Source organism: Physeter macrocephalus, chromosome 9 (assembly GCF_002837175.3).
Source record: "Physeter macrocephalus isolate SW-GA chromosome 9, ASM283717v5, whole genome shotgun sequence".
Lineage (NCBI taxonomy): Eukaryota > Metazoa > Chordata > Mammalia > Artiodactyla > Physeteridae > Physeter > Physeter macrocephalus.
In genome coordinates this window covers 58,704,163-58,730,351 of record NC_041222.1, presented here as the reverse complement: position 1 = coordinate 58,730,351, position 26,189 = coordinate 58,704,163, and the positions used below count along the sequence as shown (strand labels likewise).

The 26,189-nt window shown below is 39.8% G+C and overlaps 1 protein-coding gene across 7 annotated transcripts in view; it reads left to right on the top strand.

Annotated features, from left to right (window-relative positions):
- Positions 1-26,189, top strand: part of BNC2 (basonuclin zinc finger protein 2) — a 417,670-nt gene that overhangs the window by 294,356 nt on the left and 97,125 nt on the right. For all 7 annotated transcript variants that reach the window (XM_007111985.4, XM_007111986.4, XM_007111987.4 and 4 more), the window contains one exon: positions 3,507-3,742. In XM_007111985.4, the coding sequence (XP_007112047.1) occupies positions 3,507-3,742 (236 nt within the window). The remainder of the gene's footprint in view (positions 1-3,506; positions 3,743-26,189) is intronic.

Below are 26,189 nucleotides of genomic sequence, written 5' to 3'. Positions count from 1 at the left end.
TCGGCAGGCGGACTCTCAACCACTGCGCCACCAGGGAAGCCCTTTCATATATTTTTATACCCGATTTCTGGCTAGGATTTCATTTGAAAGTGGAATTTTGGCAATACCATTGATATAGGACAATTTTAGCAGATGTTTAGGTCCATAGCTCATAAAGGTAGATGACCATCATTTTCCTACTCCATCCTGCTGAACAAGTTCTTGCCCTACCTTTCCTTTGTTCCCATTGGCCCAACTCATATTCCTAACCCGCCTGAGATCCAGACTTGAATCCCCCACAGTCAGACATAGGAAGAGCATGACATTAGGCAGAAGTCCAGTTCTCAGTTTACTGTTATTATGACAGTTTAAAAATTGTTACTTAACCAACCCTTTGCTGACCAAGGAGACATCCCCTCCCAAAGCTGTTGTCACCTTGGTGATGCAGTACAATCCAGCAGTTATAAAGCAGAAAATTTTGATTCATTCAAGAAATTTGACCGAGCATAATCTTTGATGATATGTTTCTGCTGAAATTTGCAGTTGACATCTGCAAGCTGAGCAGTTTAATTTTTCAAGCCTTCCTCTATGGCTCATCTCCTAGGTAACTGCTGCTTAAATCGCACCCGTGGGGCTTTTTCCTTATCAACTATTGACTTTCTTTAACTATTTGGCCTGCCCTTTCATTTTCCATATCAGAGCCCAAAATGTAGCCAGGTACCTATTTGTGTAAATAAAGTTTTATTGGAACATAGACATGCCCATTAGTTTAGTTTAAGTGTGCTCTGTTTTCCCTCTACAGTAGCAGAGGTGAGTAGCTGCGAAACACGGGACATGGCCCATAAACCTAAAATATTTACAATCTGGACCTTTACAGAAAAAGTTGTTGACCTCCACCGTGTATTTATGTGGCCTATTTATTTGTGTGTATTCCTACTTCTTGACATGTGGCATGCTAAAGAATCAGTAATGTCCTTTTAATACTCTCACTCTCTGACGGTCTCACAAACATATATAGGGAAATACTTTTGCTTTTACCTGTTCCACCTGTGCTCTTTCAATTCTCTGAACAACTTCTCTTTGTTTCTGTGCCCTCAACAGTTTAGTCCTCTTCATCTTCTAAAACTTCCAGCCCTTTTTAAGGAGTGAGAGGGAGAGGGGTGACAGCTTTCCGCCTGGCCCTAGGACACACTGGTGCACACACCTGCATATACTTAATGCATAGATACAAGGTGCCGAACACATGGACAAAAATCAGGTTTGGCGTCATTTTATTTCCCCTCTACTCATCCATCCCAGTTTCATATTTGTTGTGGTCACAGCAGTATACTTTGTGAAGAAGTGCTTGATATGGGCCAGGAAGGTTGATAAAGGGAAACGGAAGAGGAGATTTACCTCGACCTGGATGCTGGATTTCTGTAAGCAGAGCAGCGACTCATCAGAAGGCTGAGTAGTTAAGCTGTACTTGAAGAAAAACAGGGATAATAATACCTCTTTCCTGCATTTTTGCTGTCTAAATGCCCTGTGGAGTGAGAGAAGACTTCAATCCCTGGGCTTGTGAATCCCTTATCTTTCCCAAACGTTAAATTAATTTTTAAAGCTATTTATTCAAAGTTGACTTAACCACTAGAATAGGAAAGATCAGACAAATCAGCTGCAAGAAATGAAGTATGAGGAAACCCGAACTCTTTGACAAAGTATTCCTGGGAGTAAATGTGTTGAATGAAGCCAGCGGGTAAATGATAAGGGCCTTTACACTGTGGATGTAAGAAGGCAATTTATCAAGAGTACATGAACTCTCCAGTGACCACAAGTCAGGAGGAAACGAGAGTGGAGGAGGAGCCCGAAAAAAATACACTTGAAATACTAAAAAGTGTGAGTGTGTGCGCGCGCGTGCACTTTTAAATACCCACATTAATATGCAGAAATACCGGTATATTAAAAGAGGAGCTGCTCAGAGTGTACACGTACGGTAGCCTGTGCTGTTGGGGGAGAAGGTATTAAGAATGGTTTCGAGCTTGCAGAAACCTTGGGTGCTTGCAGGTATAGTTAGGATTTGAGCCTGGTAGTTGTCTGATACCCATTTGCCTGACTCATGAGATTAGATGACCATCTTTCAGGCTCACGTGTTTATCTCTTTTAATCTTCAGAAGGTCATGTGTATAATTCTGATAGTTGATCTAATGCTTTTGTGTTCTCTTCAGGAGTTCAAAGCACCTCTCATTCGTTATCTCATTCATCTTTTCAGCATCTCTTTAGGCCCTGTAGGTGAGACAGCACTATCTTAATGGGTCACTTTAGAGAAACTGAGGAAAAATGTTGTTACATTATCTGCAGTAGGGTTCCCAGTAACTCAGCTAAGGATGGGGATGAGAATGTATGGCCTTATCTTGGCTTTCAGAGCTAGGGAGAAGAGGTGATTTCTTAGATTTGAGGAGAAAAAAGCCTAATTGTTGAAATATTAGTTCCACTAAAAATATTTACTCTGAGAATGGTCATCCTCAGTTTTCTGCGCTGAAATGATGCAGCTGAAATACACAGAAATTCTCGTACTTTGATTGTAGTCATTTTTTTTTCCAGTTTCATCTCATACTGAGCTCTTGTCAGAGCTGTTAATAAAATACCTAATTATGACTTGAATTCCTTTTCTTGTTTGTTTGTTTCTCCTGAATAACTTTTAGAGAACACTGAACTAACAGGTAAACAGCAAGAGGGGAATTTAGGAGAATTAGGTCTTGGGATAATTCCCCTTAGCTAATTCAGCTTTTTTTTTTTTTTTTTTTTTGGTAATTCAGCTTTGAGGTAAATGACTAATCCCCCCACCCAGAGGTCAGCTTTCCTTATTCCCTCTGAGTTAGTCCTTTTTCCCCTATAAGTCTAAAGAACACCTTTCTTTTCCTCTTCAAACCATCCAGGTATCATAAAGGGTGAATCTTATTCAGAAAAACGATGTTGGTTGAGCCCTCTCTTGTGGCCGAGTTGGCAGTTGTGTGCGTGTTCCTTCTTTTGGTGCGGGGAGGGGAATACCATGGTAACTTGGGTTTTTCCTCTTCAAACCATCCAGGTATCATAAAGGGTGAATCTTATTCAGAAAAACGATGTTGGTTGAGCCCTCTCTTGTGGCCGAGTTGGCAGTTGTGTGCGGGGAGGGGAATACCATGGTAACTTGGGTTGAGCCATAGTTCAATTAGCAAATTAATTAGTCAGGTTTTCAGCTCCAGCCACAGTCATTTAGAAACCTCCTCAGTGGCTCTCTTCCTGAAAGCCAAATGTATTTTGTATTTGCTGTCGTCTGCAATTTATAAACACACGGAATCCAAAAAACAAGCAAACAAAACCGGGAGGAGGTGGAAAGAGCACTATTTACATTGCACAGTCCTGCTGAGACATCTGTGATTATGATCCAGCTATAGACATGGAGCCCCCTGTAACTTCCGGTAACTCGTTTCTCCTTTCTTTGTCTCTGCCCTCTCCTTTTTATCTCTTTATTCCCACCTGCCCCTGGACCTCTGGCGGGACCACCGCAGCCTTGGATAAGCTCAGCACGCAGCACCTCTACCACCCCACCCAAGTGGAGATCGTGCAGTCCAACGTGGTGTTTGACATCAGCAGTCTGATGCTCTACGGGACGCAGGCGGTGCCTGTGAGGCTCAAGATCCTGCTGGACCGTCTCTTCAGCGTCCTGAAGCAGGAGGAGGTGCTGCACATCCTGCACGGCCTGGGCTGGACCCTGCGTGACTACGTCCGGGGGTACATCCTGCAGGTAGGGGGAGGACGTCAAGCCGGTGTCGGGGGCCAGCTGGAGAAGGGCTGGGGTAGGAGCCCTCGGCAAACCTGCCCTCCTTCCTGCCCCTCCCAGGCCCGGGCATGCACACCCCATTCTGGTTGACGTGGTCCTTTTGGTGGGCTGCTCAGGGAATTGGAAGCAAGGAGCTGTGGGCCAGCGGGCTGGCCTCCGGCCTCAGTGGTGAACGTTAGAAAGGAAATAGTGGCCTGTTGCCTAGGGTTGCTCTTTTTGCATTCTTTTGAATTCAACTCCCTCTCTCTACAATGCGGGCCTCCTGGCTTCCCCAACAGGCCTTATCGAAGCCCTACTAAAAGGGAGGGTACGGAGGTGGGTGATGGGTGTGCGAAAATCTGAAATTGCACTTCAGCTGGGTTTCGTAGGGCTCGTTCTCACGCTTACTTGGTAGGTTTGGTATTTTCTTGGTTGTCTCTTCTCTGTACCCTAACCATTTATTGCTTCTTCATCCAAGTCAAAGGAACAACTCTGTAAACTCCCTGCTTTTGTAATCAGTAAACCCTCACATTCCAAAACATGCAAACCTGGTTGTAGATTTGGCCTTCACAGCACCTGTTCCTCCAGCTTGAGCCCCTTCTGTGTGTCAGGGGCACTTCCGGTCTGTTAAGAGTCTTGAGACTTTTCCGAAGGGCCTGCAGCCTCCACTCCCCATGCCCCCAGCCTCCTCGCCTTTTCCATCATTTTTTGCCGTATGTCATGAGTCGTTTTGCATTGTGTACTTTGCCTCTGAAATGTTTTTATGGCCATCTGTCTTCCCACGACCCTTGAAGGGTAAATGTTGAAAGCAGCATGTTGGGAGACCCCAGGATCCAAAAAGACTACACTGGACGATGAAGAAATACTCCCTCCTGCCAAAGGAGATCACAGTTGGAGAAGGTAGAATCTGAAGTGATGTTTTGAAATTTCTTATGGGGGATAATACCAGGAGAATTGACCCATTCAAAAAAAAAAAAATTGGTTTTGGCTCTGCCAGCCTTGTTGATTTGCCCGAACCACCCTGTGTTGTGTGTGAGGCTGCCAGCTTGGTATGTGATGAGTGGGGGAGAGGGCCTTGAGTCTCGCCCTGGCTTTAACCTGGCGTGAACACACACACGCTCCTGTCATTCTCCTGTGTGGTACCACCAGGTGTTAGCCAGGGCGAGCAGACGAGGGATGCTGAGTGGAAGTAGAGAAAGAGGGAAGGTAGGATCACCCGCCTGCTTCCGTGACTGCTTTAGTTAGCATGGAGTCATTTCGTAGTGAGACGTCAACTTGGAAGGCACAGGGCATTTGGCCCTCAGAAGATGAGATGGTGCTGATAATAGGAATAATTATATATTACGTTTTCAGTTTATACAAGACTTTCACAAGCATTCTCTCATTTGCCCCAGCTTGGGGATGCTTCTGTGGGGTGAGTGGAAAGTTAAGTCCTGGGTGGTCAGGGGGTCCTGAGGCGGTGTAGGGTCCAGGAGGAAGGGGCCGGGAAGAACAAAGCATGGAACCAGTTCCACAATCCCCGCTTAGGCCAATCTGGAGACACACACAGTGCCACGTCTTTCTACAGTTGTTTCCACACATGATTATTAATGTCCATTTGGGATGGGTTCTACCCTGCAGGAAGGAACAAACCTCTTGCAGATTTCTGAATGGCACTGTCAGCTTGGCTAAGCACTCCTTCCTTTATAAAGTGTAGGGTAGTATGTGCCCCAACCTCGTCACATCTTTACTGCCTCCAATGAAATGCAATGCTTCGTTCTGTCACCAATGCTGTATTTCAGTTCCACGTGTCTATTTTTGCCTGAGATAGCTGGACCATTCACGTGGTCTCTTACTGTTGAAACACAGAGATACGAGCATGACTGTGATTAATTGCCATCGTAACAACCCAGTGTCCCGTAGCATTTTGATGACAGTAAATACAGAACCTGCTCGTTGTTCTGTGCTGTAGTGCTAATGTTCTGCCTTGAACGGTGCCTGTTCTTTGTTTTACTTGAAATTATTACTTAGGTGTTCATTTTTTTCTCAGCATTTCCACATAACTGTAAGACAGGCATAGAAAATGTACTCCATATTTAGTTTTGTATGAGGGCCTAGGATTTAAAGATACAAAATTACCAGAGAAATTAAATTTCAGAGGAAAATTCAACAAAACCACAAACTAATATTTATAGTCTCTTATTTTGGGGTGAAATACTGCCTAATAAGAACACTGTCACTTATTGTGATACTTAATTACTTAATTGCAAAAATTATAATTCATCTTCATTAATGTCATAGAGATTTTGAGAAAGTCTCAAATTTAATATAATCTGTTTTCTCCACTCAGGGTCTGAAATTGACGTTTTGAGAAAATCAGATGATTTTTATATTCGAGGAACACTGGGTTTCGTTTCTGTCTTGTTTTATTGGTAGTACTGATGTCATATGGATTTTATTTAAATGATGCTTTTTGTCATTCAGCATTTATCATCTACTTGTTTCTTGTGAAAACAATTCTTGGTTGAAGGACACAATACTGTTATTTATGTAGTGAGAAAATGCTCATTTCATTAAAAAAGAATAAGCAAGAGCTAGACTATAGAAATAAACCTTTTTTCTCTAAAGCAATGTTATTTGATTATTGGCCAGTACTTTAAAAATTATATATGGTAATGATAAGGTATGCTCAGATGACTTTGAATATAATTATATGTAACATTTTTGAGCAGGTAGACTATAAAATGTGCGTCCAAAGGTTGTGGAACCCTATAACGCACGATTAGTGTACAAGTCATTTTATCTGGCTAAAACTCAATTGTCTTGTAGCCCTCAAGGCATCAATTTTAGCATTATTGCTCTCAACAACAGTATATTGAATATTATGTCAGTTAGAGGAGAATAATTATCAAGGCAAGTTAAGGTGGCTGTTAGTCTTACCACATATTGACTTGGTTAGCAGTTGGCTATAGATTGTGTTACCGGGCAAATGAAGATGTACGGTAAGTTGAACCGGTGAAGCCAGGATATTAATTTAACTCTCTCTGGGCCCAAACCTACATCCCTGATGTGTAAACACAGCCACTTCTGGTTTCAGACATAGTTTTGAATGTGGAAGAATAGCAGTGTCTGATCTGATTTTGAATTTTGGGATTTGGGGGGAAAGAAGAGCTGGCCGTTCAAACCTATCCTTTGCAGGCATGTTTGAAGAGGTTATTAAAAGAGAAAGGGAGATGATTGTGGTGGCACAGATTTATTTGGAGCTAGCAATATTTTCCAAGGGTCCTGTACTGTTTCTATAAAAATTGCTTTTCACTTATATGATTATCTGTGTGATTCATAAGCTAACCAGCTGGCTGTAAAATGCAGAGCAAGACTTGGACTACAGTGACTTAAGAATCCAGGTAGTATCTTAAAGGTGAAGAACCCAGTATTCTCCTGTGTACCAATTAAAGTATTCATTCAGAAAGTACCAGAAAAGTGAAGTAAATTTTAGGCATTTTCTCACAAAACAGAAAATAGGAGGAAATAGGCAATTTGATCCTCAAAAGCAGACTGTAGGGCTTCCCTGGTGGCGCAGTGGTTGAGAGTCCGCCTGCCGATGCAGGGGACCACGGGTTCGTGCCCCGGTCCGGGAAGATCCCACATGCCGTGGAGCGGCTGGGCCCGTGAGCCATGGCCGCTGAGCCTGCGCGTCCGGAGCCTGTGCTCTGCAATGGGAGCGGCCACAACAGTGAGAGGCCCGCGTACCGAAAAAAAAGCAAACTGTAACGGAACATGAGACATTTTTTTCTGCTGCTGAAGAGTTGTTCGTATTTCAAGTCTACATCTCACAGTACGTTTATTGACAGTGAATAAAAGCAGTGTCCTGTTCTTTCCCCATTTTCCTTGTCTTTGGCCTAGGATATAAGAATATGGGTGATTATCGTTGTTGAATTTAATCATTTAAAAATCAAGTGTTCGCACAGTCTCTTTGCAGTTTGAACGTGTAACTGACTTGCCTGGGTTCATACGCCAGTCCATCTGTGGAAATCTCCTCCCTTGCAAATGAGTCCTGCCAGAATTCAGGGAACCGTATCAGACACTCTGAATAATTAGCTGAGGTGTCAGCAGCCTGGTGAGAGGACGAGCAGTGATGCACATTTCAAGTCACCTGTGTCTTGAAACAATCAGAAGTAATAGAACACTCAACATTCTAGAAGAACATTTCCCGGAGTATCCTAGGTGCATTTGTCTGCCGGAGATCCGACCAGAGCATTAGGAGGACCTACACTCTGGATCCTTTCCTTAGAGCCTAGTGATAACATTTGCATAATAAAGGCCCTGAGAAGTTGGTTTCTGAGAATAGATAAGTAGCTTCCACCAACCTTGCCAGCTTCATAGCCTCTTCCTGTGAAGCTCATCAGAAGTCTTCCATTCCTGAACACACTCAACTCTTCTTCAACTTAGGGTGCTTGCATGTGTAGATTCTTCTTCCTGGACTCCCCTACTCATCTCTCTGCATGGGCAATGCCTTGTCTTTTAGGTGTCCACCCACTTTTTCACAAAGACCTTTTCAGTCCAGCTTAACCCATGTAGGTCTTTTCTCATGTGGCTCTATCTCAGGATTCTGTATCCCTCAAGCTCCAATACAATTTAAAATCAATCAAGTTGGGCTTCCCTGGTGGCGCAGTGGTTGAGAATCCGCCTGCTGATGCAGGGGACACGGGTTCGTGCCCCGGTCCGGGAAGATCCCACATGCCGCGGAGCGGCTGGGCCCGTGAGCCATGGTTGCTGAGCCTGTGCATCCGGAGCCTGTGCTCCGCAACGGGAGAGGCCACAACAGTGAGAGGCCTGCGTACCGCAAAAAAAAAAATAAATAAAATAAAATAAAATAAAATCAATCAAGTCAACTGTTAAAATGTTTTTTTCCTGGCTTCCTCACTTGGGAATGCCACAGAGGCAGGGTACTCAATAAGTACTTGTTAAATGAATGGGTAAAGAAACCTGTTTCACTTGATGTAGCTTGACATTTCACCGTGGAACCCATGGAATATCTAATGACTTCAGTTGGTCCAAGGGCCCTTAGTCTTTCTTCAGGTGTCCTGGGGACCAAAGGCTGTAATAGCAGCTGGGCCATTGAGGGCAGTAAAAAGAGAAGCAGAAGCTCCCACACACACCCCCTAGCTAGTGGTCTGTGTAGAATAAGTGTTTTGTGGTATCCATATGGTAGGAAACATCAATATTAAGCAAACACTTGGATTTAAACAGCCCTTTGCGGAGCAAGTTCACATATGTTTCGCTCTTTGAATCCTCTCTCTTATACCACCCTCTTGTAGATATTGCCAGTGAATTAACATTTGTAGTTGTTGAAGCTCAGAGAGGTCAAGTGACTTTTCCATGATCACAGAGGCTGCAAATTGGCACAGTGGGTGCACTATAAGCTTCCTGGGGATAAGAACCACTTACCTCTTGTTTGTCACTGTAACCCACGTCCCAGCACCCAGCCTGGCATGTAATAGTGCTTACTAAATATTGGAGGGAGGAAATTTTGAAATCTGATTCCAACGTGGGTCTCTGACTCAATGGGCATTGTTTGGGTGGTTTCTGGCTTTGTTTTTTAAGACTACCAAGCTGTATTTCCAGAATGTGATATGTGAGAGTCTTGTGGCATCAAACTGGTGTGGTTTGGGGAACAGAGAAGACCTGAGAAGTGCTTAGTGGCAAAATAAGGTGAAATTGGTTCCTCTTTTGCGTTCCTTTTCTTGCCTATTTCCTGACACTCCACCTTGTTTCAGGTTCCCTTTGTTCTCTGATTTCCACGACGCAGACTTTTCCTCTAGATCTAATACTTAATTATGCTTCATTATAAATGCTCATCTTTGACTTACCTTTTCAGGGATACATGCCTTTTGTAAATGAGTGTAAAAAAACAAAGTTTTATACCTAATTAATAAGATTTCGACTATATCATGTGCAGGGAGTGGAGCAGAGACGAAGTAGCTCTTTCCTGGGTCCATAAAAGGATATCAAGTTGGATAGTAAAGGGGGCCCTGGCTGTTGAGTAAGAAGATCGGGCTAAAGTCTCAGTACTGCCACTGATTATTTATGTGAATATGGAAAAATGTGCCATTCTTACCCATGGTTTCTTCATCTCTAAAGTTGAGATAATCCTTTATATCTCTCTTGTTTTTGAACGGCAAAAAGATGAAATACCGTGGATGAAGTCATGAAGTTGTAAACTCCAATTCAAGTTGGTACTTTTCACTTACGTCTATGCATAGAGCTAGGTCCGACCAGTTAACAGCAGGGCAGTATCAGGGGCCAAACATGTTTCTCTGCAGATGTCCAATGCTTAGGAAAAGATAGGAGGCACATTTTAGCGATTACTTAATGGGATAAATGTTAGTCGTTTTAGTAAGTAAAGCCTGAAATATTAGTGGCCTAGCACAATAGGAATTTCTTTCTCCTTCTCCGCGAGACCAGCCGACGTTCCTGGGTGGTGAACACTTTCCTCCCAGAGGGGATTTGAGGAGTAGTAGTTGAGAGCCTCTGCCGTTTTATGGCTCTGCCCTTCTCTGGGACCTCAGCTTCCTCATCCTGGTGGCAGTCCCAAGAGAAAGCGGGTGGAGGGGTGGTGTGGGAGGTTTTCATGGACCAGGCCTGAAAGTAGAGTGGGTCACTTTTCCACGTGTGGCTCCTGGGAGCTTACGTCTGATTAGGGCCATGTGATTGAAGGGAGCTAGGACACAAGTCCCGCTGAACAGACGCACAGTCGCTGTGCGCCTGCCCCTGCGGAATGCCCGCAGGTCGGTGCCCCTCTCGTGTGTGGTGGAATAGCCAGCGTTCTGCCTCCTTTTTAAACGGGCCAGGAAAGCTTAGGGTAGAATGTTAGTGTAGTTAAGGCAGGTTCTTACTAAGTTCTGGCTGCAGTTCTTGCTGAGTGTGTGAAATAGACTCATGTCTTTATCCACCTCAGGCTAGGCTCCCTCACCTGTAAAGCAGGGATATTAACTACCTCATGGGTTTATTGTGAAGATAAAATAAGATGATGCACATAAAGCATTTAGTCGTGCCGCTTGCTAAGTCTCCAGTAAATGTTAACTGTTAACATGATGATGACAAAGATGATGATACAGGCTGCTCGAGACCGTTGCCAACCTGGCCATTTTAGAACTGTGTGCATAAAGCAGCCTTAAACCCTGGATACCTTATATTTCACCATGCCTCTTAGAACAAGAGTGTCTTACCAGCCAGTCTGGTAAAAAGGTAGCTACTGTTCAATTGTAAATAAATAATACATACATACCTATGCATATACATACATATACATAAACTTGCATGTGCATATGTACATAGTACATGCTTGATTTTACAAGTAAGAGACGGGAGAGTATCATGACAAAGATTTTGGACTTTGGAGTGGAACAGACGTGGGTATAAATCTCGGTTTTACCTTTTGATAGCTCTGTCACCTAAGATAGGTCATTTAACGTATTTGAACCGAAGTGTCTTCAGCATAAAGGCTATTCAAATGTTATGTATGAAGTCCTTAGTGCAGTAAGTAGCCCACAGCACTCTTCTTGAAATTAACCATTACCACATGGTGTGTGAGTGAGTATGCATGTGTGCTTTTTTTTGAGTAATGACTTACTCCATATATGACTATCATTTTATTACCATTGCATTTCTCTGTTTCATCAACTCTTTCATTACCCTTCCAAGCACCTGGCACAGAATGAGTGAGTACTTGATGAATTTATTTAAATGATTAGAGTATCTGGGCTTTCACCCCATTGCATAAAGTAAAACTTATTTAAAATAGGCACCCTTTTTTTTATGGCTATTATCTGACCTCACAGATTTTGAGGAAATTTCTGGAGCAGAAAGAAAAATGGATCTAGGTATAAATTCATTTAGGTAGTCCTTCAAATAACCAATTTTGTTGATTAATTACTATGTACTGAGTACACAAGAGAAGATCTCTCAGGAAGCCCTCACTCACAAGGAAAAAGCATCTGTTAACAAATCACGGGAATTAAGCTCAAAACTATAAGAACGTACAGATGACCCATAGCACTGGCATAGAGTGGGATTATTTGACTCCAACTAAAGATCGGATTATCACCACCGTGGTGTAAGGGGTCTTTGTATCATTTCAACAATCTGTGAATCTTGCAGGCAAGAAGGATCACAGGTGTGAATGGTCAAGATCCCCCTGTCTTTGACAGGGATATACAAAAGCAGATGGTTCAGGACAGTGTACTGTATTTACAGTGTTTGTTTTCCCAACCGCTTGGACTGTTGTTTAGACGGTATCCCAGCAATCCTCCTAACCTCCCTATTAGAGAGAGAGTTTCAGAGACTATTATCCCTGGTTTTAAAGTTATCGTAGCTGAAGGCCTCAGGCAGGGTCAGAGCTGGAAATGGAATACAGGAATTTTTGAATCCCTTGCCAAAGTGCTAACTATTTGAACAGCAATGAAAATAAACACCTTATATCCAAGGACGTAGCTTGATGTTTTGTGCTCAGAGCTAAAATAAAAATATTCCTCCTTTTACCCTCGCAAAGTAGAAATACATAGCCCACCAAATTCTAGCATGGAATTCAGTGACTACTGGAATAGCATTTATGTCTGTGGGAGATGGAGGGAGGTTTTTTGTATTGCCCAGAAGGAGCAGAAATGAGCCCAGAGCTCACTGGCCATTTGCAATTGGTAAGAACCAGTTCAGATTTACTTGAAATGGATGTTCTCTGTGATGGCATTGATTAAACCATATGATCTCCAGAGCAACACTCTTTTATGCTCCTTGTTGAATCTAAAGTCGAAAGTTCCCGAGCTTTGGGTCTAGACCTCAATTCTACCACCGGTTAGCTCTCTAGCCTTGCAAAAAGTCAAGAATTTCTATGAGCCTCATTTTCCTGATGATACCTACATAATAGAGTTTTGAGGATAAAGAGAAGTAATTTGTTAAATTCATAGTATTGCTCAATGAATGTTAATTCCTTAAGCTGAGAGATTTCCCAATTCCCCTCTCACCAAAAACCTTCAGTTCCTAAAGCAACAAAGCTTTGTGATTCTTCTACGTGTCCATATATTTTATTTGAGCTACTGTGTCCTTTTCTAATGTTTCCCCCAGTTTGACAGAAGGGGCAAGTGGAGAATGAGAGGGGCTTGCTCAGGAAATGAGCTCGATCATGACTCTAGCAAAAATCATGGGAAGGCTCTCAAGACCCAACCCTAGCCTATCATCTGTTTCTTTGGAGTGACCTACATTTCAAATACTCATACGTGAAATCACGAAGGGCTGTGAAAAGCAGAAAGTGAGATGAGGATCTGTGCAGGTTTCTAGAAACTTTTGCTAAGTCTGTGCAGATGGGACAAACATAAATAAAGATACACTTTTTTGATTCATGCATGACAGCTATGGAAGTAATGCCAGCAGCAACTGGAAAATAGAACGTGGGCCAATACATTTGGTAGTAGAATTAAAGTGACCACTGCCAAATTGAATTACTCTAGGAAGACCTGTTGAAAGAGGAGATTCTTCAGGAAGAAGAGAGAGATTGTTACTTAGTAGAAGGGATGGAACAAACCTTTTTCCGTTTAGGAAGAGTGTTAACGTTGGGGAGAGTTGTGAACAAGTTTAAGGAGGAGCATTGAATTTCGGTTGGGGGAGCAGCTTTGAGCTGAGGTGTTGGTGACTGTGGTTAGGCCAGTCTGGGCCTGTTGATCAGAAGCTGTTCTTCATTCACATGATGTTTACGTCACCATCCGTTTCTAAGGGGAGGGACTAGTGATTCTGTTGGTTCGCAGACCTGACATTTGCTGCTAAACAACTTAAACTTAAAAAGGTGGATTACTGGCTACTAGTAACTTCATAAACAGTTATTTTTAGAAATTCACCATTGAGGTCCTGTTGCTATCGAGGAAGTATTTTCATTTGTTGGTGGCAACTGAGTGACCTCTGTATCCCCTCTCTTTCTTTCTTTCTCTCTCTCAGTCAAGGTAAACTTGGGACGAGAGACTTGGAGGGTAGGCTGGACAGTGTAGTTTTGCGTTAACAGTGCAACGCCTCGCATGGTCACAATAGACCCCACAGTACATCAGACCCCAAATTAAGAGAAGGAGATATTGGTTGATGTGCATTTACTATCCAGAGCTCATCTGCAATTTACTGTGTATTTCTCACCTCTAGCCCCCAGGAAAGCATTTTTTAGAGACTTTGAGAACTGAAGGTCCTGTCTGTAAGGAGAGGTTTCCTTGTTCTCATGTAATTTTCTCTCTTTAGCAAAGCCATAATAATAGTGTCAGAGGCAGCTTTCTAGTTAGTATGAGTAATGTGGTTACTGTATTTTCTATTTTTATTTTAATATGTTTTTCCTGCTGTGGATTTTTTTTCTTTTTGGTTTTAAAAATAGCAGTTGAGTAAATGTGGTAATTCGAAGACTCTGGTGCACACTGCGTCCTCTCTGGGATGTGATTCTGAAGGAATACTTGTCTACAACGGGCATTTTTTCCCCCCAGATTCCTTAGTGGAATAAATAGGAGAATGTTTGGAACACAGACTACTGAAAATAATTGGCTTATGGTCAGGCCAGGTTAGGCCAGGCTTCCGAGAAATTGACATTTAAACCATAGAGTATCTATACCATAGGTTTTTGCCTCTAGGGTATCCGTCAATATTAAGCCTGTTTATTTTACGGTGTGTTCTTAAGACACAGAATTAGGTAGCTGAGGATGCACCTTAAATTGGTTCATTCATTTGCTTCTTTTAAAAGTACAGCACACAGGTTAAGAAATTTTAAATTAACAACAAAACACACTTAAATTTCCCTTGAAAGAGTAATTAAGAGCTCTTTGTCTCTGTGTCCTGTCATCTCTGCCAGAATGAGAGTTCATGCTGAGTATATTCCATTGAGTCAGCCATCATTCCATCACCGGCAGGAATCACTTTTCCACATATTGACATGTGAGGGAATGTCTGCTTGCAGTAGCCATGGGCTCGTGCCAGATTTTGAGATCCATAGGGGCAGTGCTGGGAGCTTTTCAATTCTGAATCAGAGATCCAATTCATAATAGCTGAGCCAGGGAAACCGGGTTGAATCTGTGGCCAAATCCACGGCAAAAAACTCTTTTTTTCCCCTTTCCCTTTTTGCAGTGCTTTATTGCTTTAAAATATGAGTGCCTCTGTCCATTGATCCTCTGGTGTCTTTACATTGGATTCAAATTGTGGTTTCTTAGGTGAAAAGGTCAGTGTTTTACTCATTCAGCCACACATTGATGGAGATTAACTGAGAGCAGTACAAGACATTTGGATCCTGTTAGACCTAGGGCACCTGAAAGAAGTTTCTTTTTCTCCCTACCCTTCACTCTGCCTGCTGCAGAGGAGGATGGCCCTGTCTTCTGGGAGTAGGGGAGGGTTTTGATTGGCTGTGTGTTAACTGCCTCAAATCCATGGTCATAGGGTGAGTAAGAACCCCTGAGAATCAAACATGTCATCTGTGTAGCATCACCTGATTTAGTGCTTTTCCTCAAGTCTGAGGTGTCTCCAGGGAACTTTTTTCCCTTGCAGCACTGATCTTTCAATGAGGTGCTAGTGTCTGTCCTGAGCAATAACAAGGAAAAACCATGAAGTGTGAACAGTTCTTATTAGGCGGGTAAATGTCATTAACGCCTTTGCAGCCTTCTCTGCAATCTGAATGCTCTTGTCAAGAGAGTGGCTTACTGAAGCCTCCTGTAAAATCATATACATGGAATTTAAGAGGCTGAAGTTTCACATTTTAATTAAGCAAGGTCATTAAGCTTCCTTTGCTTATGGATTTTTGTAGTCGATTACACTTGTGTCTGATACAGACAGACGCTCTCCAATAAGCCTTTCGAAAATCCACCTACAAAAATTATTTTAAAAATTTGAGAAATATTTGATTTACTTTAAATCAGAGTTTTAGGTAATTCTTGGTGTTTGTCGGGAGTAGATGCTTCTCTCTGTTTTAATTTTATGGAGACCCGTATACTCATGCATTATACCTGATCATAATATGCATGTTTTCATATGTGGTGTGAGAAGAGTTAGCATTTCTACTTAATGAGTAGGTCAGCTGGTTTAATAAAAAGTCTGAAGTGTATAGTGTTCAAATAATGGTTTTATTATTTTCAGTACTTATTCGGAAATCTTTCTCCAGCCATGAGTTTGTTTGCCTTATGTAAAATTCTAGTATTTTCCTGAACCAAAATTTTTATAAGCAAAGTTTGCTTCTGTAAACCTCTTCTGCTAGTTTGAGAATTTCAGATTAATTTTTTCTTACTCTGGATTGTGTCTTTGAGTTACAAAAGAGACACATGTTGAATAGTTGTATGGTAGGAGGGTCAGATACAGAGGTAAAATTATCTTCTTCACTATGCCTACTAATTTTTAATAAAGCAAAATGAATTGAGACATTTGGCTAAAACTTTGGGGAAGTAAATCCAGAAACTTATAGGCAAGTTAGAGGTGGAGAATGGAAATTAATTAAATGGTACTTACTAACTTAAGATGTACAATTTAATGTGTTCTATTTACTTAGGATACAGTCTTTGTTTCAGATCTGATTCATCATCCCTTTTTTAACATTTCATTAGGTGATAAGTTTCCTTTATGTTGTGTGTATTTTGTTCTGTTTTTCTATTTTTAGGGTTCAGGAAAATGTATTCATTCAACAAACATTTACTTGAGTGGCTGCAGTATTCAAGTGGTAAAAAGGCACCGTGACTCTCTGTTACAGCTCTCAGTTTAGTGGAGATTGAGGCTCAAGTTAAGCTAAAGGAAAGCAGAGGCCATTCGTGTACATTTTCTAATGAATATATAAGCACGATCAGTTAGCAGTGCAATAATGAGTTATATGTAAATAGACTCTTTGGACATATTTCCAACTTGCCTGAAAAGTTAATGTGATTTTAAACATTCCCTAGCTATCTTGCTTGTACTGTTAATTCAAACTCTGCAATTAAATGACTGACTAAACCAAATTAATTTTCAGTTCGGCCCATACTTTTTGAATTAAAAACATTTAGTTTAGTTTGAATGAATGAAATTTTGCTCTCTATGATGGAAAACTCACCTATTTATTAGATCACAGAAGTTAAGCAGCAAAGATGCATTTCCTTCCGATTCCTTAACACACAAATGCTTGGACAAGTTAATAAAAACTTATTTTAAAATTCCCTTTTCGTGAGACTCCAAATATGATCATTTTAAGCCCTATTAGGATCATTTTGCAAAAGCTACCCAGGAAGTCACTCACTTAGAGCAAGAAAATCTCTTGTGGAATTACTGTTGCCAACACCACTTGAGGAATAACTGGGCCAATTAAATGTACATGTTTTATATTAAAGTATGTTGCCTATTAAGATAAAGAACATCAAATCTGGAATTAGTCTGTATTCCCTTTGCTAGTTAGATTTCTTCACATAGTACATATAATTTTAGTTCACCTGATTGCTTATTTGACTGATAAGTTTTATATATATATATATATATATATATATATATATATATAAAATTAAGAGGGTCTGGTGTCAGTAGATTCTTCTTGTGGAAAGTAGTCTCAGATTTGGAAGCACAGTAAGAGGGTCCATCTGACCACACCATCTGCTTTGTCCTCTCTCTTCTCTCTTTTCCACCTTACACCTAGATTCAGGCTATTGCTATAAATTATGATTTCCATGGTTCACATTTTAGGGTAACTTTGACAAAGAGATGTCTTGGAGTATCAAGATTATCAAAGATGTTCAGTAAAACTTCTTCATAAATGTTTTTCAAGGCACCAAATGGAAGGAAGCTTTACTGTGTTATATTTCCCATATGGAAAAGTATCTGGGACCTGAAAGGGGCACACCCTTGGAATGGGAATACTTCTTAAAAAGGAACTTTGTAAAGAATGCTATGGTGTGTAGGGTTTTCATGTATGATTCATTCACCTGAGCAGATTGCTTTGAAGGTCCAAACAGCATCCTGGGTATAAGTTGTGCTTTCCCAGACCTGAGAAGTGTCTGAAAAGTTAGATTTCACAAACTTTTTAGATTTGCCTATGCTATGCCACAGGTCAAATATGTCTTGCTAAGAGTCTGGTTGCCATTTATTTTAGTCAAGGTTTGGCTTTTGTTAAAAACGTTGGATTGGGTTTCTTCGTAAAAGATGTTTACCTTCTCTGTCACGTGTTATTTTATATTAACAGAAAGTCAAGATGGGAGAATTTAAATGCCAGTGTTATGTGGTGACACAGGAAGGTGTTATTTTTCCATGGTGTTCTTTCTTTCATTTTTTGAGATATAGATCTTTTAATCAGTTTCACTTTAGTAAATATTATCTGAATGCTGAGGAGGGCTTGGAAGATCATGGTTCTTTTGTTGTTACTCACTTATTTACAGCAGTACTTGTGAAAGAGTACTATGCAGATATTAAATATAAGAACACTTTCTAAAGTTTTGCAAATAATACTTCTGCAGTGTTCTGAGTGGGATGGAAGGAGACCGAATGTACTTACGCGTTGAATAACATCAGACGTCCATAGAATATATTGAAAAGATAGTCCTTTTAGTCATTGCCTATGTATTCTTTTGGAAACAGCATTCACAGAATTAAAGCATATTTTCCTACAGAACAAATATGTGAATGGTATATACATCTTCCCTTATCTGGAGTATGTAGTTGAAAAACCTAAGTAATTATGTTAAGTCTAGAACCTCTAAACATGTTTCAGGCGTATTTATCTGCTTAGAATGAGCTCTGCAAGATGCCATATAATTTTCGCTTTGTAGTTAGTGTTTGTGAGCAGCATAGAACTTAGTGAGATTGGGAGATGCTAATATGTTAAGTGTCATACTTGAAATATTTAGTTTTGATAAAAATAATATATTAAATAGAGGGAGTTCTCCCTATAAAGCTGAACTAACCTTGAGGAACATGCAGGCCAGTGTGTAAAACAGATAGGTAATATAAACAGATTAAAAACTGTTTTTGTTAATAAAAATTTAGTTTAGAACAAAACCCAAAATTTGCCTTAGAAAATGTTTCCAAATTTCGCTCTTATTTCATTTCCAAATAAATCTTTGGGGGAAAGAATAAAAATGTGAAGATTCATCTCTTTTCATTTGAACTAGAATATTAGCTTGAGTTAGAATGATGTGAAGTATTTATGGAATCAAAATAGAGAGCTTTATTAATGTTATTGTTTCTGTGGACAGAGCTTAAAAACAAGACTCTGAGAGAAGGAGGGGAATGCTTTTTTCTCCATGTCAAATAGGTTCTGCAATTCATGATTATGAAAAGAGAGGAACACAAAAACAAAAGTCTGTGTTTTCATGAGTTTTAAATTATGAGGCCAAAAACACTGATTTAGATGTAATAAAAATTCATATACCTCAGCTTATTAGTGATTTTCTTTTAATACTTTCTGCAGAAAAGAAATTGCCAAACTTCACAACAAGAAAGTTCACGTTGGGTATTTTAGATGGCCTTTATAAAATTTCATCCACGTTTTGTACTTTCACACAATGTTACATGCCCTTAACAAGATCAGTAAAATGAAGTATGGAATCCTGGAGAGGAACATTGGGGGAGCTTTGGAAATGTGGAATGGAACCAGAGTACCAAGGGTATTGATTGGCAAGTTAAAGCATTTTATTTCATTGGAAGTCGATTCTTGTTAAGTAAGTAATGAATATATTAGTTATCCACTGTTGTGTGACACACCACCCCAAACTTGGTGGTTTAAAACAACCACTATTTTATTCTTGTCCGCAAGTCTGTGGGTCAACTGGAATGTTCTGCAGTGAACTGGTACTTTGACAGGATGGAGGCGGGTGGGGGTTGGTTGGTGTCAGATGGCCTAATTTACACATCTGGCTGTTGGGTTGGGACTGGCTGTCTGTTGGGAAAGGGAGGTGGTAACTGGTTGTAGTATAGCTCGTCATTGAGCCAGTTAGCCTGGTCTTATTCACATGCAGATAGTTGCAGGGTTCTGAAGAGCAGCAGGAAAGGGCAAGTCCACATGCGCAAGCACTTCTAAATATCTGCTGGCTTCATAACTTTTAGAAGCCCTTTGGCCACAGAAAGTCACATGTGCAAAACCCAGGGCCAGAGTGGGGGTGATTACAGTTATTTCAGGACATGTGTACAAGGAAGCCTGAACAATTGGGGGGCCAGTACTGCAATCATTGATCACCAGACTCTAGTGCCTTAGGAAGCTTCATTTGATAGTGGTATCTAGGTGGAACTGAGGAGGGGGAGCCCTGAGCCAGACTCTCTAGTTAGAAACTGTCGCTGTAGTTCAAGTAGAAATAACCCTGGCGTTAGGGTAGTGGCAGAGAGAGTAAGCAGCAGTATTAGATAAAACCACTGCTAACTGAATTCGGTCGGTGAAGGAGAGAGAAGGTGCTTGTAGATTGATTCCAGGCTTCAAGGTTGGGTATATGGGAATCTCAAGAACTGGTGAGATTTTGGACCTTAATTATGTTTGCAGTGAGCATAGGACATCTGTGCAACTTCTTAGAAAATTCCTACTCCTCTGTGCAGGAACATTAATATGAAATGAGACTGCATCTTTGAAATTCTTATTTTTTTTAATCTGTTGCTTTAAAAAATTCATGGCCTCGTCCCAGTACCCCCTTGACCCTAATCCTTGTGAAGATGATTAAGTGACAAGAAGTGTTTCATCTCATCTCTTAAAAGCACATGGACAACTTCACTATAAGCAAAATGTTTCAAAGTCTGGATTTCCTAGTTTCATTTCTCAGAGTTCAACATCTGCTTAGCATTTTTGAGAATTTAGTTTTACAGGTATTTCTTTGAGATTATTTTTTTATATTTAGAAGTATGTCAACTTTGATAAAAGTTAAAAATTTGGTAATATCATTATTCCTTTGTAAAGCATTTTATGCTCCAGGTTTCAGAGCCAGAGTATAAAAGTTTTGCTGCTTTTTTAATCATTCCGTTCATAATCTGGGGTTTAACTCCTCCATATTGTAAATGTTTTTTGTATAAATCATGTCTAGATTATTTATGAAAATGTATTAAGGCTTCTTCCTGTTAAATGAGTAGAAAATTAGTGTGGCCATGGTTTCTCTGTTCTTCTTATACGTGGATGGAGAACCTTTTGTGTTGTTGTTGTTTGGGTTTTTGTTAAGGGCATGTGATTTACCTACAAAAGAAAATCAAGAGAGGGACTTGGAGAAAAAGCAGCCTTAGTGAGTGATTTTCTTCGGGAAGAAAAGTATGAAATTTATCATTTAATTTAAGACTAGGGTACATAAACCTATATATAATAAATGACAAAATATATCCCAATTTTATATTATGGTCAGTTAAAAAAGGGAGGATAAGGGAAGGGAAAATAACAAAGGAAGAGAGAGACAGGCAGATTTTTAAAAATGATCTTCTCATGTTTGTTTGTTTTAACAGTTAAAGCAACTGTGGTTTTGCAACCTTAGGTACAAATCAGATAGAATTAGGTTGCATAGTTAGATGTTCCATTCCTACTATTGTGTGATTCTGTTATTCATGGTCATCTCAATTACTGTGAAGCTAAAACAGGAAGACTTCCACAATCTTAGATCAAGGAAGAAATATTTTTCTCCTGACTCAGAGTGGATGGCCCTGCCAGCCACCAAGATGATAAATAGAGTAACAAGAACCTGTTCATTGGCTCTTGGGGTTCATAGCACTTGAAGCTTACAAAGGGATTTCACTTGTACTGATTCATTTAGCATGGAGGCCTATCGAGTAGATAAAGCAAACTTTATTAATTTTGTTTTATATGTTATCAAACTAAAACTTAGAGTTGGTAATAGTGAAAAAACTTCACAGCATTCAAAATTAAGTACTCAAATTTAGATATTCTGATATCATGTCTAGAGTTCTTTACATTATGTAATGTTTATCTTTAAATAATAATTATTCATTTAGTATAAGGCTATTTTTAAAAGCACGTACATAATTATTGATTTATTTAATGGTCACAATCAAAGTCTATCTGTGTTAACGTATATTTACATGTCTTTAAAAGCAAATTTTAGAAGTCATATTTTTTAACGTTACATTGAAATGTCCTATGTTACTCATAAGAGCGGCTGTCTTAACATTTGATTTTTCAACTGTGTTTCTCTCTAATAAAATTCACTTCTATAAAATTTTGCTAGCTGCTGTAGGAAGAGCTATAAAACATTCATTTTAACTCTAGTAATATTTATCCTGCCTTTCTTTTCCTTGTTGGCATTTGTAAAATTTCTGAATGGCTTGCTATTTAGTTTCAATATATTTCCTTTTAGTAGATGATTTACAAATAGCAGCAGTGTTGAAAAATGTAATGTTTGTTTTAAGTTTATAAACCAGAGATTGAAAAAAATGAGATTGTGGATGTACCATGTAATACAAATAGGGAGATTTTTATTCCTATCCAGATTTAGTTTCAAGAATATGAGTATTTGATTCATCCTGATTTTCATCTTAACAGCTATTGCTACATGTTTAAGCAAAAGTAATATATCTCTCAATTTTTCTTAAATCTTAACACCTATAAGCTGTCTTTTTTTCATTGGCTTTGATTCAGAATTATTTCAATCTTCTATGCTTTAGTCCTTATGTGTATTTATATCATAGATCAATTGATAGATTTTTAAAAAAATACACAAAAAGAGTTGCAGTGGCTAGAATCTCATTTACTAATTTATTATAAACACAGAATAATCCAGGCATTTAAAAAAATTTTTTTAAAACGTGTGTGTCTGCGACTTAATCTTTGTATTTGTTTCTAGAGGCTGTGCAGGGTGTTTCCTGTCCAAGGCACAAACCGTATATTTCATTTGTCATATCTAATGTTTTTCATATCCGGAAATCATGCTCCATGTTATATTTTACAAGACTTCAAAAAAATAAGTGATCCAAATAAAATTTATAGTTATTTTAAAAAATCTGTCATAGCAAAATTATCTTTCTCTTCTCTTTCTCCTTCTCAAATGGGTACAGATGGGATTATAAAGTTTAAACAAATGTGTGTTTTCAAATGAAGTCTAAGTTTTGAAACTAGACAGTCATCCATTATTCAGGAGAAGCTCGTGGTATGTTGGTAAATGCATTACAACAGCTCTCTAAATTAAAAAAGACCCGAATTGCCTTGTTTGCTCATTTCTATGGTGAAAATAGCCCACAGTGGCTGATTTCAGCCTCTCAGCACAAGTCACTGAACACAGGGCTGGGAAGAGATATGTAGTAGCACATTATTATATAGTATTTCCACCATACAAAAAACGTAAAGAGAAGTAAATAATCTCGAGCACAGCTAATAGTAAAATGTAGGTGAAGTGATGAGTTTTGAGTATCTACTACCTTTATTTTTAATATCATTTCTTTAATTGTAAGTTTATACAGTTTCATTTTTAACAATGTCTATGTTTGACAACCAGCTTTAAAAAATTCCTAAACCTTGAACAGTCAGCTCTCTTGGGCTGGTGCTAGCGGGCTACAGCAGCACCACTGCAAGAAGCCGTTTCCCGTGACTGGTAGCACTGGAAAGATAGGTTGTGGGCTGCACCCACTCTGGAGGCGGGGCGCCTTGTGTCGGGGTGCCCAGGAAGCAAGGCAGTCATTTTCTCGTGCAGCTCAAATTACTAAACACCACCTGGTCCCATAAATATTGGTATTTATATTAATATGAGGCTTCAGTGGGAATAAAATACTAGATTCTTTTCATAAAAAGGGCTGGGGAAAATTTAAGATTTCCGTTGCAAGAATTATTCTTAATTCTTGCTTTTTCTGTTTCTGTGTCTCTTGGCTATTATATACCCTCTCAATTAAACATGTAAAGGGAAAAAGTCCTGTCGTGACGTCCCATTGGGCACATCCTGTAGTCAGCACCTCCAAAAGCCGTTCCAATAGCAAGGCGAAGCTGTTTACATTAGTTTTTCTCAACAGGATATATGGATAATGAATGTTCAGCATAGAGTGTAGTAGCTGTGTTCTTACAGAAGAAAATAAACCTGAATCTTTTAAACTTATTAATACATATTACCAACTGAGGTAATGAAGTGAACAATTAAAGAATCTGTTGCAGCTAATGGCAGGATTTAAAGTGCATTTTTGACAAACTTTCCTCTTATTTAAAAAGAGGGTGGGTGAGCCTCCTCCTGCATTGCTGTTGGCAGCTTATAGGTGGTATTACTCAAGGCTTTTGAATAAAATAACATGTTAAAAATATAATTGACTTCTTTGGGGGAATCCAGGAGCTCTCCAGACAAATTCATTTAGGTGGGTTGACAGAACTGCTGGCATGCATGGTCAAGAAGAAAAATTGGGCATATTTTGTGTATAACCCTTTGAGTATTAATTCTGACCAGATCACACTGTAAATAATGTTAACTGTCATAAAATAAACACAGCCGGGGTTTGCACCATATGTTTTTTAATTATTTTTTGCAGCTTCTTTTTGTTTGTTTGTTTTTACTGAAATGGAACCTACTGATAGCTCTGTGAAGTTATGTTTATATAAAAGTAAATTACACTTGTACTTTAACAAACTTGGCATTGCACACCAGTGTCTGTAGGCAGGTTTCGTTTAAAAAAAAAAAAAAAAAGAAGAAAAAGCAAAGCTTTTCTCGTCCTTCTTTTTTGCTCTTTCCCCCCCAGAAACAGTCTCTCACACAGAAATCTGCTGTACCATCTTTGTGCCGGTTTCTTGTTTTTGCACATGTGAAGGAGGTGCCTTTGGAATGCCACCCAGAAGAGGGACTTGCTTAACCGCTGAAACTCACAGAGGGTGTTTGGCTTAAGTAGCCCTGGAGTGGCCTTTCAGACTGAGGCTACTGTGGTCTCCCAGTTTGTTTTTGTTTTTTGCCTTCCTGCTTGCGAGTGTTGAACACCGTCAGAAGCAAGAGCTCAAAGCTCCCTTAGAACATTTAGGTAATTTTTTAAACTGTCATTATTTTCATAATCACCGTCTCCTCTTGATCTCAGGGGAGGCTGGGAACACTTGATTGTCTTTATAGAGCGTATGAAACTGATAGTGCCAATGGGAGGTGGGTGGCACGTTTCGTAATCCGCCCGCCTCCCCCGCCCGCCCCCTCCCTGCTCATTGCTTAAAGCTGCCTCTTGGCAGATCTGACAGTATCCGTAATTATCAGGCACGGGGAGCCCTGACTGCAGAACTGCTTCTGCATGACACCTGTCCAGCTTGCGTTCTTCTCCTGCCCCTTCTCGTGCCTCGGCTTGCTGACTGGCCTCACGACAGAGCAGCAGTCTGCTGTTAGTAAACATGTGTCTCTTCCCCTCACTTTCTCAGACACCGGAAGTTCTGCCCAAACTGTGCCACACACCAGTATTGGCGTTGTGACCTTTCACGCAGTAGGCATTTCACAGACTTTCGAGAACCAATGAGAAAAGTTAGTGCAGACAATTCTCTCTGCGTTATGGTTTCCATTTTCCCTGTACTAAGTGCCTTTCCTACTCTTGACAGATTTGCTTAGCACAATATTATCTTTGCTGTAAAAGCTCATCTTGACTGTCATCTTCTCTTCTAGACAGAGAAGACATTGCTAAGTTTTTATACAGGCCAAAGGAAAAGAGTCCAGGGAACCCCAGCTGACTTTCATAGTGCTTAGCAGTTCTCAAGGAAGGGAATAAAAGGAGTAGAGAAATATACAATGATTGGGGGAATTTTTGTTCCAGAATATTTCAGTATGGTGAAGATATTGTTACTGAATGTTGTAAGTGGAAGAAGACTTGGAGATGAAGCTGTATTCAGTGAGAATACCTGCAAAGAGAAGAATTAGGTAAAAGGAAAGGCGGACAGCTAATACCACTCAGCAGTTCATGCCTATGCGTGGTCAACCTTAGAAATGGTTTAAAATCCTTGGTTTTTGAGGAAGAGGTCATAGAATTTGGGTTTGGATTTTTTTACTGGGACAGTTGTCAGGACCTTTGTAGAAGGTCCCATTAAGCATAAACTTTTCCTTCTTAGAAACTGGCAGCCTATTTTATGAATACTCTTCTTGGAAATTGTGATCTAATATTTATAAAATTTTATTCCACTGAACAATTGGTAATTATCTTCTATTATAAAGGTTTGACTAAACCTTTTTTCCTCAACAGGAACCAAAAACATGACAGAGTTAGGTAAGATAATTTGGAAAAATGTCAAAATATATCAAAGCTTCTTTTTAAATAAGTTGTTGTCATTATTTGCTTATGAAAGTAATACGAGATTGATATAAAAATTCAAACATTGCAGTAATATGTAATGCAAAAATATGAAAGCTGTTCCTAGCCCCTTACCCCAGAGACAACCCCTGTTTTAATTGTTTGGTTATAATCCATATGTTTTTATGCATATGGAGTACTAAAAAAGTCTTATTAATTTTATTGAAAATGAATTCATCTTACATATAGACACACACACACACACTCTTGTAGCTTACTTTTTAAAATTTTAATGGTATATCCT